This window comes from Rhinichthys klamathensis, unplaced genomic scaffold, assembly GCF_029890125.1.
Source record: "Rhinichthys klamathensis goyatoka isolate OS25496 unplaced genomic scaffold, OSU_Roscu_1.1 h1tg000180l_1, whole genome shotgun sequence".
Lineage (NCBI taxonomy): Eukaryota > Metazoa > Chordata > Actinopteri > Cypriniformes > Leuciscidae > Rhinichthys > Rhinichthys klamathensis.
In genome coordinates, this window is record NW_026606708.1 from 2,701,964 (window position 1) to 2,715,925 (window position 13,962).

The following is a 13,962-nucleotide window of genomic DNA, read 5'->3' on the forward strand; positions in this document are numbered from 1 at the left end:
TGCACTAGCACTTGTTTTCTGAGACAATTTGCAAGCTATACATGAAACAGTTTCCCCTAAAACAAAGTTAAAACTACCAAACGGTAACCAAAAGCTATCAATAGTACTTTTAACAGATTCATTCCATTTTAATTTCTATGGATATTTATTAGAATTTTTCACATCCATAAGACAGGTGTTTGTAGCAGCCACACTAAAATGGCTAATATTATGATTGAGCAAAGAACAGTGAGGTAGATGACCAGGATTATCCAGCGGCAGTGATACATCCATTGCATCAGGGGGCGCTGTCTGAAACCATACAAGTGAGTTCCAAAAAAAAAAATGAATGCATTAATAATTCAATAAATAAAAGAATAAGTGAAAAAGGAGTTAACTCACAAGCTGATGACACATCTATCACAGTCTCTGAAGTAGCGCTCGGATCTCTTGAGCCAGGCATGACTGTGGTCCAGCGCTGCCTTGCTCTTCAGTCTTTGATGAGGTAACACTGGCAGTGAACTTGTGTTTCTCTTTTGACTGTAGCAGATATAAAATCAACAGTCTCTTAGCACCAAATGCATGTGGTTTACTTATGTCTCTAATGCTACATTAAATTGAATTTATTCATGAAAGTTCTTCCACAGGATTAATGCCAATGGTTTAAGTAACTTACTTTTTTACATAGACAGGGTCCGGCTCAAGTCTCAGAGTCTGGCTGGGAAGAATTTGGGCAGAGGATGTCTCCTCAGGACTATTCACCATGGCAGTTTGTGAGGGACTGTCCTCTCGAGGTACTACTTGCCTTAAGAAATGTGAGACTTTAGATATGGTATCAGACCATAAAAGTCAATTTAAATTAACCTCCAAAAAATGTTATGTATTTTTGAGTAAACGATGTAAGAAGGAAAACTTTAGGACAGGACTTCAGGTCAGAAACTTAAAGAAAGTCAAGGTTCAAATTTAATTTCATGTTGACGAAATGGCAGAAATTCACCCCATCTACTTTATAAATGCATGTGAGTGATCTTAATGAGAACTGTTTCATTTTTTTTAAAGACAAACCAAGCCTCCACCCTACGTTTTTTTTTTTCTTTTTCAATAATCTGTTTCAATCAGATGTACATCACAGTAGAGTGCTGTAGTGATGATTTTGGAAGGCCAACCCGGAAGTTAGCATGACCCTGCTTCCCTTGACAAAAACCCAATAGGATTTTTCCATTGGCTTTTGGATTATTTCACAAAATAAGCTCTGTTGATTTTTGCACGTTTTGTTAAACTTTTAAAAATTGTGAAGCCTAAATACAACTGCCTAAAAACTGCACCACGGTCGCATGACTTCAATATCACCACCATTAAGCTTCCGACAACTCTTTCGGCGGTCATTTTCCCTGGAGGTTTGAGTTAGAGCGAGATTATAAACACAACAAGGCTGTGAAAGCAGAGTAGAGAGTAGATGAGTTTAATAGTTTAATGTCCCTGACAAAAGCTGCAGTCCCATTTAGCCACTTGTTAGCAAATGCCAAGTAAAAGCTTTTTTTTTTTTTGAGTGAGTGAGTGAGTGGGGGTTTTACTTATGTATTTTATGCCGTAGAATAAAGCTTATGTTATCCACAGATCTTATTACAAGCATTTAACCAAAAACCCATTGAGTTTGAGGCGATGGAATCTAAACTGCTAAAATGCTAACTTATTTCTGGGCTTTGGCCTTCAAAAATACGTCATCCCTGCAGCATCCTATAATGAAGAGAAATTCTGTTGCTACAGACTTAAAATGTAAAATGTATTCAAATTACCCTCTGTCCATTAGAAGGCAGTCTTCTGTGTGGTCTGGTTTCTTTGTGTTTGATTCTCTCTCTCTGTCACTGATCTCATTGGTCACTGAAGATAATATAGCTTCTGACTCCTTTACTTTTTGTCTCTTCAAATAAAAGAGAAACGAAGTAAATCAGATAACATCAGATGTTTATTGTGGTTAAAATGTAATTGAGTGAATGAAACTCATTGTGCACCGACCTGGGTTTGCTTTGCGATGACATTTGTACTGATTCTACGCCGTAACTGTGGCTGAGAGGGAGACGGAAGAGAAAGAGACAGGTATTATCAATCAGATGATACTCTAACAAATCATTTAATTCACACCTCAACTACAAATTATTTAAATATCTACATACATTCAGAAAACAAACAAGGATAAATTTTAATCAGGATAAAACTGAACAAGTTTGCAATCAATACCTTCTGTGGGTCTTTTTCCAGCTTTTCAATAGAGTCAATTTCCTCTGCAGTAAAACACATACATTTTTTTTAAATGCTAGTGGGTGGATCACAACTTTAACATCATGAGAGAACCGAATGGGTGTTCTCCTACCCCTTTGCTCACAGAAATGTCGCTCTCTGCTGCTTTTCTCCATCTGTTTCTTCATTTCCTCCAATACAGCACTGTTCCTCTTGTGGCGGCTCTTCAGGTTCTCCACATGAGCCACCATCAGTTCCACTGCATGGCTCACTTTAGCCTCCTACTCACAGAGACAGAATTGGATTTAACATATTAAAAGGACATTTATTGAGCTACCAACTCCAGTAGGACCCACTGTAATGTTCTCTGGCTTTGCTACCAGAGTAAAATCAAGTATGGACCGATACCTGATGCACTGCCCCAAGAACCTCTGCTGTGTTGGAGATTCGTCCGATGGTGCCCCCGATAATGTTAAGACACAGCTCAAGACGCTGAAGGAGCCTGGCCCGTTTGATATCTAAACACATTCCCTTGAGTGTCTGTGACAAAAATACACTCCAAGAATCGGCATATGGCTGAATCCCATAACAAAAAAAAAAATCAATAATAAAAAAAATCTATAATCAGACTGTAGTCATACCTCAATCACTTCCATGCTTCTTTCCACTTCCAGTTTGAGGTTTTCCTCAGCATTGTCCCGAGCGTGTTCCTCTGTCTCCAGCCTTTGACACAGCGTGAACTGGTCACAGTGAAAGGCCAGAGACAGCCGAGAGAAAGCAGCCTGTGATCGCAGCAAAAAGAAAAATTTAGGGGAAAAATGTATTCAGAAATAATCAGTATATTCAATATACTTTGAATTATATTTAAATGGGGTTTCCCAAACAGGTGAATAATTAATTAAAAAAATGTTTTTTTATTAATAATAATAAAAAAAAAGATGACCTTTTATCTGTGTACCTGCATGTCTCGTGACATCAGAGAATCGTGAGCATGTGAATAGGTTGTTCAATTATTAAAATATTAACTAAAAATCGCAGGGGGTACTTAAATTTTCAGTATTTTAGGTCAAAGGGGCCCGGCTGACAAAAAAAGAATCCCCTATGTAAAGGTGAGAAAAAAAATTTATTTCAAAATTGATTTTGACTGCATTCGTTTGAATATGGTCAGCCATAAAACCCGCTACTAGATATTTAGATAAGGGAGAATCTACATGGAAAAAAAAGTTATGCCACACTTTAAAGAAAACTCATACTCATCCAATCACATCATGTTGAGGTAACAATATTGTATACAGTATATATATATATATATATATATACATATATATGTGTGTGTGTATGCATATACCCCCGGTTTCACAGACAAGGCTTAAACCTAGTCCTGGACTAAAATGCATATTTGAGCTGCCGGTAACACTTTAGAATACGGTTCCTTCGTTAATGAATAACTACACAAGAACCAATGAGTAACACAATATTAACAATCTAGTAACTATTATTAACTAACAAGAAACTCTGATTAACGAACTAGTAAGTAATAGCGCACAGATGAAAGTGGTACTTCACTATTAACTAATCAATAACTACTATTTTTTTAATGCTTCCCAGAGAACTACTGAAAAAGTTTAATTATTCATGCAAAACTAATCAATAACCAATGCAGGACAAATGACTAGCACTACATTAACATTTTAACTGCTACTGTAAATGAATACACAAGGTTGTTTACATTATCAATATGTAATAGCATAGCCGACTTATGATTTGGGAAAGCTGTTAATAATTGGCCTATGCTGTCTATTTATCAACTGAATCATTTTAAAGAAATGGATTTTTAAATGCAGTTGTCGGGACCTTACTTGTCCTGTGGCCAATTTTCCGGCATTCCTCTGGACTGGCATTGAATCACTAGAGTCATGGTGAGTACTGGAACATATTGAGTCATCAGCCACCCAAATACCATATACAGTTATTTTATTATTTAACCTACCTCCCCAAAAAATATGTTTTTATGTATGTCTCCTAGCTTATATATATATATGTGTGTGTTTGTGCATACCTTGTGAGTGATTAGAAGATTCTACACTTTATTGGCTTTTCATTTAGTAGCTACTGTAAGAATCATGGTAACAAACTAGTAATGACTCAAGTGTTACTACATACTTATATGGGAATTACTAATTATTTGGATCCGTATTTTAAAGTGAAGATCATGGGAACTAACTAGTAATGACTCAAGTGTTCCTACTACATACTTCTAAAGAAATTTACTAAAAGTATACTATTTAAAAGTTCACCAAAAATCTCAAACGCTTGAAAATACTTTTGTGTTTGGTTGCACAAATCATGACTAGATCATGTAACACTTTAGAATACGGATCCAAATAATTAGTAATTCCCATAGAAGTATGAAGTACCACTTTCATCTGTGCGCTATTACTTAGGCTACTAATTCGTTAATCAGTGTTTCTTTTTAGTTAACAGTAGATTGTTAATACAATTTTCAGTAGTTCTCTGGGAAGCATTAAAAAAATAGTAGTTATTGATTAGTTAATAGTGAACTACCACTTTCATCTGTGCGCTATTACTTACTAGTTCGTTAATCAGAGTTTCTTGTTAGTTAATAATAGTTACTAGATTGTTAATATTGTGTCACTCATTGGTTCTTGTGTAGTTATTCATTAACGAAGGAACCGTATTCTAAAGTGTTACCGAGCTGCCTTAACTGAAAGCAACTTGCTCTGACATTTCTTAAGATATGTCACTGCCATTGTTTTGTCTCAAGATGCAAATTTTTTCTAAGGCATGTTTATTAAAAGCTACTTAAATGCTCTAATTGAACTAAGGCCTAATCCTGGCTTAATCTAAGCCCTGTCTGTGAAACCGGGGCATAATTTTTGAATTTCAATCAAAAATGGACTGACCTCCAGTTCCTCCTCTGTCATATCAACACTATGATGGAGAAAAATGAGACATTATAGGAATTTATGTCCACAAAGCAAGAATCAAATATTTGTATATCCATAGAAATGCCTAGGGGGACTTTAAAGCTAGTTTTAATCACCTGTTAGGACCCAGCCTCTCAATAAATGACTCTTCTAGAGAAATTTGGTCCTCATGTTTAGGCCCTTCAGAAGAAAATAATATACCATTTAAGAATAAGCAGGATGTATTGTGACTGAGTAGCCTAAATGGTTTTGTTGAAGTGTTACCTTCCTCAGAGTCATCCTCTGTTTGGATGTTGTTCAGCACTTGCTGGTCTTCACAGGCCTGACCATTAATGTTAAACCAAAATAAATTGTAATATATAGTAAGCAAAAAAATATACTAATAAATGGATTAGATGCCCATTTTAACTCTCAAACTGAGTTAATGAAAATTTAATCAAATTATCATCTGCATATTAATCCCAAGTCGCAAAATAATTAAGAACTGAAATTGTCAAACTATATTCGGAATGTAGAAGCTCAACTAACGTGTATTCTTATTTCTCCAGTACCATGGCGAATCTGTACTGTAAACACCAAGGTTTCTACAAATAAAGATCTATGAAATTCTGCCTTCATATTCTTGTCATCTATAAACAAAAGCCCTCCAACATTACAAATTCCTTCGGACCACAATAATTGGATTTGGACAACAGATTTCAAGCATGAAAACGGGTCAGGGGTAAAAAAAGGTGAGAAGGATACACATATACCCCCCCCCCCCCCCCCCCCCCCAGAAATGATTTAGAAACACAACAGCAGCTACATATAGAAAATACCCAAACATTTTTTTAACCATCACTTTTGATCTAAAATTCGTCAAAATCACTGTCTGTATCTGACAGGACAGTTAACATTGTAAGCTAACTTTCCGACGTGCCGTTCTTTGGTCGTCGGCATTGAATCCAGTTGTCAGACTCGCGGTGTAAAATACTTTGAAAACAATTCTGCCCCACTCTGACTGGCTGTCAGGTATCGGCATTAGGAATGATGATTGTTTTTTTTTTTTAAAGCTGCGAAGTTTATAGAGATATAGCGGGTAAATGTTGACCACGACCTCCTCCCCGCCGAAAGGTGAGGAGTTTTCATGCTTGAGATTTACTGCTCGGTTTCAAGGTAACCACAAGTATGGAAACGTTAAATAAAGACAAACGCTTGCTTACCATGACATTTACTGTGATTTCTTGCTCTCCACTTCTCTTCTTACTCCTAACAGGCACTACATAATCTCATTAAGAGATAGATGAGGCTAATAAGGCTGTTTCAGACATGTCATGGCTGCCACATATACTAGTATGACAAAGCCATTAACAACAAATTCAACACTACAAAACACAAACACACTGCATGCATGGAGCCTTTTATAATCCAAGCTTTTTCTGTGAACTACATGCAGCTTTTCACTAAACCAGTCTATAAAAAAACAAAAAACTAAAAGCCTTTGATAAACTATTCTTTTAATTTGGACAAGATACTTTGATGGCATGTTTTGCAAAAGAGATTTACAGATTTCGTTTTGCAAAACAGATTAAATGAGCAAATTTAGCATTTATTTGAAAGATCATGAATGACACGTTAAGAAAGACAGAAACAGACCAGATTTGGACCAACTCCACATTTATTTATGGAAAAATTATGGAACAAAGTCTCTAATAGAGGCGCTGTGGCTTTCCCATGGTGCTCTTGATGTAGAGAGCTCTGACGTTCTGCCAGTTCTTCTTCAGCAGAGACACCAGGAAGTTCACAGCCAGGTGAATGTTGTAGACCAGCTCTTCCTCAGTCATCCTGACATGACCAACTCCCACAGCCAGACACAGAACCTGAACATGACAGATGACCGTTATAAACTTCTCAAATGGTCTCAAGCACAATTTTCCCAGTTGGATAAATACATTCAGTTCTTAATGAAATCTTTTAATCAGCATGTACAACGTATCTTGCAGTTAAAAGGAACATTACAACACTTGTAATGTACACTATTGTTCAGAAATTTGGGGGCAGCATGATTATTAACATAAAAAAAGAAGAAAAAAAAAGAAGAGTATTTTGCTTATGAAGGCTGCATTCATTTGATCGAAGATACAAACCAATACTATGTCCGTCCACAATTTAAAATAACTAATTTATATTTTAGCGATGCACGATACATCGACCACATATTGATATCTGCCGATAAATGGTCATTTTTTGTTATAGTTATCGATCCGATAAGAAAATTAGGTCAATATAGCAAAGCCAATAGGTAGATTTACTTCAGTTGAGAGATGCGCACAGTTTGCCATGATTGGAATCACTTTGAAAAGGAAGATTTGGTTAAGTGCAACATGTGCAGCACAAATGTCACAAAGGCTTCATAACATAAGAACACACCTGTAAAATAATTTTGTGAATTCTTGTTTGCCAGTGTTTCAGCGCGACGAGCCAAACCACGAACGACGTGCTAAGTGAGCTGAACTGTATGAATGGCGTTCGTGGTTTGACTAGTCGAGACTGTTTTCCAAAGATGGCTCCTGTCTGTATACACGAAGTGGACTGTCTTTATAAAATATCTCCTTATTAAACGGTCTGTACACTTACAAAGTTCTCAATGCTTCGTTTTGCATGTAGGGACCCTCATTATGTTACTGTGTTAGTGTGGGGCTATTTTGAGCCTTGTTAGTGGTATTAACTAGCGATTTCTTTTTACTTATTAAATGCCCCCATTACTAGCGTTATAAGCTAAACAGATTTAAGAGATAAAACTCTTTACATTCGATTATCATGAAAACAAATCTCAGAGAACGGTTGACTAGGTACCAATGTTTTATTAGACCAAAGGTTCATTTTGCGCCGGAGTTCTCCTTTAATCTTACACTGGTTCAAACTAGGCTACTGTATTGTATATGTTTGATTTATGTTGAAGAGTTTGGGACATGGATTTTAATGGTGAGCCTTTTGTTTATGTATACAGGCTATCAAAATATATACAAATTTGAATTTAGATTTATCAGCCAATATATCGGTTATTGGCCAAAATTTTCATATCGGTGAACCCCGATTATATTTGAACATTTTAAAAGGTAATGTATTCCTGTGATGGCAAAGCTGAATTTTCAGCATCATTAATCCAGTCTTCAGTGTCACATGATCCATCAGAAATCATTCTAATATGCTGATTTGGTGCTTAAGAAACTTTTCATATCAATGTTAAAAATGGTTGTGCTGCTTCGTGGAAACTAGGGCTGAGCGATTTTATCGATTCTGCGATATAAATCGATATTTTTTCTCCCAAGAAAGTATCGATTTTTAGGCCGCGAGTATCGATACATAAGTCCCATTCAAATCCCCCGTGTTAAACCCGTTCGCGTTGCATGAAGAGTGATTTGGTCAGCCAGCCGCTAGTGGCCAGCTGCGCGCGTGCATCGATATTGACGAAAATCCAGCTGTATTCAAACAACAACTTAGCTCTCCTTGTTGGCTAGGCTCCTTGCATGCTGGCTAGTAGCTTTTTTTAAAGCTGGGTCTCCGAAATTGACAGCGCTGTGTTGGACAGATTTGTGCAGCGGTGTTCCGTGAGTGAGAAAGTGCGCGAGGTACGGATGAGTGTGTGTGTGTGTGTGTGTGTGAGAGAGAGAGAGAGAGAGAGAGAGAGAGAGAGAGAGAGAGAGAGAGAGAGAGAGAGAGAGAGAGAGAGAGAGAGCGAGAGCGAGGTAGTGCTGCGTGAATGCGCTGCGGCGCTCTGCAATCAAATACGATTTTAAATAGGCTTAGTAAAAAAAAAAAAAATTTTAAAAAAATCGTATTCGGTGGTGGAAAACGCCGGCTTTAGGCGCATGGTGAACGCGATGGAGCCCCGCTATCCTATTCCAACCCGCGAACACCTCATCAAGGTTTGCATTCCCAGGCTGTACACTCAGGCAAGAGCACACGTCAAAGCCTCCCTGGCCAGCGCGGAGAGAGTTTCCCTGACGTGCGACGGCTTGACCTCGCGCACAACTGAAGCACGTCACATGTTCAGTGTCAAGCTAAAAAAGCTGTCAAAGAAAAGGCAGTGCAAAGAAACTGTTCACAACAGGCCACTTGCTGCACCTTTTAACTCTCCATTGAAAAGTAAATAAAGTGCAGTATTGCAATTAACAAAGGCTTATAAGCTACAGTTTGCACTGTTGTCTTTCAATAAATAGAACTAATTTTCTCTACACATATTTGATTCATTTTGTCCAGCATTTGCAAGCTGTACTCTCTGCCCAGTCAGAGACATATATTGTGTAAATGATGTTTTCAGTTTTCAGTTCAATTAATTCAATCCAAGTAAATGGAAGACTCACAAGATGTCACCAAAATCACTCTGTCCCCTTTAAATCTTTCAGAAAATGATGTAAGTGTATCGAATTATATCGAATCGTATCGTTGGCTGAATATCGTGATATATATCGTATCGTCAGCCGAATATCGTGTATCGTATCGTATCGTGAGATTAGTGTATCGCTACAGCCCTAGTGGAAACAGCACTTTTCACCCCAGGATTCTTTGGTGAAAAGAAAGTTCAAAAGAACAGCTACATATTTTTTTAACAAAGGTCTTAACTATCAGTTGATCAATTTGATAAAAAAAATAAAAGGCAGCCCAAACTTTTGAACGCTAGTGCATGCTGGAGTGAAAAAGTGATGCGATTTCATGAATATAAACATACCTTCTTCATCTGGAATTTGATGGTGGATTTTACTTCATCCACCTTGGTGATCAGGTTCTCGTTATGGGTGAGGAGAGAAGGAAACTTTCCTGCCTTGTTGAGACCAGGTCCCAGGATACGAGGAATCTGCTTGATCAGAGACTCAGAGGCCAGGAAAGCATCGTACTTTTTTGCTAAAAAGAACCACAAAATCAATATGTAGACTCAATACAGAACGAGCTATAGCACATGCATGTCTTCTAATTTATAGCTAATGTTCTGTTGACCACGAATCTTCAGAGGAAACTCACCCAGCTTCTTGACCATTTTCTTGTTCTTGTTGAGCTTTTTAAGAGCCTCGATGTCCATGTGTGGGAACTCGGCGGCTTTGGCTTCATCACAATGCTGCTGATCACCAAGGACACACACAGAGAACTTGGGGCGTGGGGTGGTCTTCAGCCTATGAGGAGTGACGGATTAGACTGACAGACAAAGCATAAGCATATCGGACCCCTTTCGACCCATGTGATGCAGATCAGAAGAGGCTTACCCATACCACCTGAGCTGGCATCAGGTGTTGATTGCACAGGCATTTAACAAAATGGTCGGCTTAGGTATGACTGCATGAAAGCAGTCACCTATAGCCTCCCCTCATGTTTTAAGACCCAGGGTAGGGGTCCGCCTGCTTCACCAACCCTAAGAATGGGTGGTTCAGACAGACTACCCGAGGCTGTTCTCCAATGCCTGCCTTTAACTTGCCCGCTCATGCAATTTAATCAAGTGGATAACTAATCCATGTCAAGACATCCAGAGATTTATTAAGGCAAATCAAAGGGCAAGCAGTGAGAAGGCTGGGTGATACAGTAAAGGTCCGAACCTGACGGTGCCTGAGAAACGCTTGTCCTTCTGGGGATCGTAGTTCTTCAAGCTGATCTGCAGTTCCACAGTCTCAAGAAACCTTAAATATAAAAGTCACTATAAATATCCCATATACAAGTAATGGTCACATACAGTGGTGTTAACTAAAACACAGCTGTTATTTAAGCAGAGGCTTATTTCTACACATTATGGCAATTGGTTAAACAATTATCCCATTTAACTAATAATCTAAACTAGCAACAACATCTGTTCACCAGAAGTTAACTTTCAAAAGCACTAGTTGCTTTGAAACAAATCACTATCCCAATAGTGACATGTGACATAACTACTGGATAAAAAGTTCAGATAAACTTCACAATTCCAACATTAAGGAATACCAATTGTTGCTGCTACCCATTTAGTTAGTAGTAGTTAACTTAACTCATTAGGTAGTACTACATACTTGGTTACCTGCAACTATACCATAGCTATAAACTCATGTTCAAGCTTCACTAGTACTTGTATATTAAACCGTAGTGCCGATGAATAGGACACTAGCACCAATCTCAATTTCTCCACAATGGAAGTATTGAAACACGCTGTTCGGCATTAAAATACTTGCTTCTTAAAAAAAAGTTCATGTGACAAATAAATAATTTATAATACTTAGAGGTATAATGCTAATATGGCTTGCAATACAACATTTTTTAGAAGTCAGTCAGTTGCTGGGAAAAACAATATTGTCCGAGTCTTACTTTCTCCTCTTAAGACGGGAACCAGACTGGACCTCCCGAACAGCCTCGTACAAAGTGTCTCTTGAGACCTTGCTGTTAAGAAAAAAAAATATATATGAGATTAATTGCATGACTACAGTTTACTCCCGAGTGTCTCGAGCACATAAAATGTCGTGATGACTACGTAAGATGATTGACCGGTGAATATATCATTAACATGCCTCCAAACAGTGTTTTAACACTTCAATATTTCAATATAAATCATGTTACCTATGAATAGCAGCTGTCAAAATAATTATAATTTCAGATGAAGTTAAATAATCCTCAGATTAAACCGGATTGCATTGCAGATGGCCCGCTAAACAGCGTGGCATCTCTCAAAGGCTGTTCGAGGTTGTCAAGAAATGTTACTATGTCCGACTGGCATTGCTTGACGATATATTTGCTCATGTACCCATTAAACAGTGAAATATCAATGAATATGGAATTAAACACGTTATATATAAATATATATGAATATTTCTCACGTGCCTCATTTTGCCGTGATGTCTCTCCTTTCACACGGAGCTCGGAAAAAGGAAGGATGAAGGGAAGTTGCGCTGAATATATGCGCCCGGATGTGAAGAACGGACTTCCGGAGCCGCCATGATTGTTGTGGCCACAAAACGTATACCCAGAGACGGGCTGTCGGTACACGATCCGTTCCACCTGCACGATCCGTTCTACGCATGCGTAGTAGACGCAGTAGAAAACGCACATGCGCAAATTATAATTCTGTTTTGCGATGCTGATTTTGATTTACGACACTGCACGATCTGTTCCACGCATGCGCATATTTGTACCGCGAAACTTTCATTCACTCACAGCAAAAGAAAATGGAGTTCAGTGGAAGAAATGAGCGAAATGAGAAGTTTGCCCTTTACGCTGCCGTTAGACAATATTTGGTTGACGGGTTGGTGGATGCAGCGTTGAAGAAGAAGGTCTCACGAATGGCTGCAAATTTTGTTATAAGAGGTACGTGAGTGCATAGACATCATTATTGATAGACGCCCTATCAACCGCTAAGTTACTGCCAGTGTCCCATCTTAGACCGGTCACCCGCTGTAATCTGTTTGGCAGGTGCAATGAGCTGTCAGCGCATTAAATTAATTATACCTCACTGAATATCAAACTGATTTTCGCGCGGTTTTTTTTGCTGCAAATGTCATTCATGTAGCTATGATACAGGACACATGGTTCGGCGTATTTTAATATTCACAGTAGGCTTACAGTAATATAATATTCTGATATAAGATATACAGTGACCAGACACAATATATGATGTATGTGATGTAGGATATAAGGTATTTTATAAATCACACACTATAAATATGATAAAGAAGCAGAAACAGATAGTTGCAGTAAAGTAAGATATTTTAATAAGTTGACACAAACAAACACGAACAGACACTCTCTCACACACAAACTCACACACAAACAAACAAACCGGAACAGACACAAACATACTCCCTCTCACACACAAACACACTCTCTCACACACACAAACTCACTCTCTCACACAAACACAGACACTCTCTCACTCATACAAACAAACACGAACAGACACAAACAGACCATTCAAGTTGAATTATGATTTGTGACACACACACTCACACACAAACAAACACGAACAGACACTCTCTCACACACAAACTCACTCACTCACACACAAACAAACAGGAACAGATACAAACAGACACCCTCTCACACACAAACACACTCTCTCTCACACACAAACTCACTCGCACACTCTCTCACACAAACAGACACTCTCTCACACACAAACACACACTCTCTCACTCACACACAAACAAACAGGAACCGACACCCTCTCACAAACAAACAGACACACACACTCTCTCTCTCTCTCTCTCTCTCTCTCTCTCTCTCTCTCTCTCTCTCTCTCTCTCTCACACAAACACGAACAGACACACACACACACACTCTCTCTCTCTCTCTCTCTCTCTCTCTCTCTCTCTCTCTCTCTCTCTCTCTCTCTCTCTCTCTCTCTCTCTCTCTCTCTCTCTCTCTCTCTCTCTCTCTCTCTCTCTCTCTCAAAAAGCAAGACTATGTAAACAAAAACACAGCCACTGTACAAAAGTGGCAATTATAGAATAACGGACACAGCAATGCATCATGTTCTATAAGATCATCATGTTTTTAGCATAATCCAGGGGATTAAAACGTACAAAATATATTTCAGGCCTAGTGAAGTTGGTAACTAACTAATAATAGTAGTAATTGTGTAAAGTTGCATAAAATGGTAATACTCACTAATGCAAGAAAAAACTACCTCAAAAAACTGTTATCTGTGCTGTTGTCCAGTAACTCCAGTTGGAAACTTCACCCCAAAATGGCGGGCTACCGAAACGCCACCTAGTGGCTGTTACCAAAAAAAGCATCAGAGTTTCGCCTCTTGTTCTTCTATACTCTGGTATTTGAAAATAATATTTCGCATTGTTTTAGTTAACACGTG

At 38.3% G+C, this 13,962-nt stretch overlaps 2 protein-coding genes across 3 annotated transcripts; both read right to left on the bottom strand.

The window, feature by feature from the left end:
• Positions 1-26: 26 nt before the first annotated feature.
• si:ch211-163l21.11 (inositol 1,4,5-triphosphate receptor associated 2) lies at positions 27-6,556 on the bottom strand. Of its 2 annotated transcripts, XM_056261025.1 has the most exons (13): positions 6,368-6,555; positions 5,430-5,487; positions 5,282-5,345; positions 5,142-5,169; positions 2,859-2,999; positions 2,626-2,757; positions 2,351-2,498; positions 2,218-2,261; positions 1,996-2,046; positions 1,776-1,900; positions 656-784; positions 382-519; positions 27-291 (listed from the first exon to the last, which is right to left on the bottom strand). In XM_056261025.1, exons 1-13 carry the CDS (start codon positions 6,368-6,370, stop codon positions 159-161), a joined length of 1,194 nt encoding a protein of 397 aa, XP_056117000.1. In that variant the 5' UTR covers positions 6,371-6,555; the 3' UTR covers positions 27-158. The 2 variants fall into 2 exon arrangements, with proteins under 2 accessions (XP_056117000.1, XP_056117001.1); XM_056261026.1 differs by lacking the exon at positions 656-784 and having other exon boundaries at positions 6,368-6,556.
• A 248-nt stretch (positions 6,557-6,804) lies between these two features.
• Positions 6,805-12,073, bottom strand: rpl10a (ribosomal protein L10a). Its single transcript, XM_056261027.1, has 6 exons — positions 11,975-12,073; positions 11,469-11,536; positions 10,733-10,813; positions 10,167-10,315; positions 9,877-10,049; positions 6,805-7,024 (listed from the first exon to the last, which is right to left on the bottom strand). The coding sequence occupies exons 1-6, from the start codon at positions 11,981-11,983 to the stop codon at positions 6,854-6,856; spliced, it is 651 nt and encodes a 216-aa protein (XP_056117002.1). The 5' UTR covers positions 11,984-12,073; the 3' UTR covers positions 6,805-6,853.
• Positions 12,074-13,962: the final 1,889 nt, after the last annotated feature.

Coding starts and splice junctions, on each gene's coding strand:
- rpl10a (XM_056261027.1), bottom strand. Junction 10,814..11,468: donor TCCCGTCTTAAGAGGAGAAA/GTAAGACTCGGA, acceptor TTTATATTTAAG/GTTTCTTGAGACTGTGGAAC. Junction 7,025..9,876: donor TCAAATTCCAGATGAAGAAG/GTATGTTTATAT, acceptor TGTCATGTTCAG/GTTCTGTGTCTGGCTGTGGG.
- si:ch211-163l21.11 (XM_056261025.1), bottom strand. Junction 2,758..2,858: donor GAAGCATGGAAGTGATTGAG/GTATGACTACAG, acceptor TTTTTGTCACAG/ACACTCAAGGGAATGTGTTT. Junction 1,901..1,995: donor TCATCGCAAAGCAAACCCAG/GTCGGTGCACAA, acceptor TTTTATTTGAAG/AGACAAAAAGTAAAGGAGTC.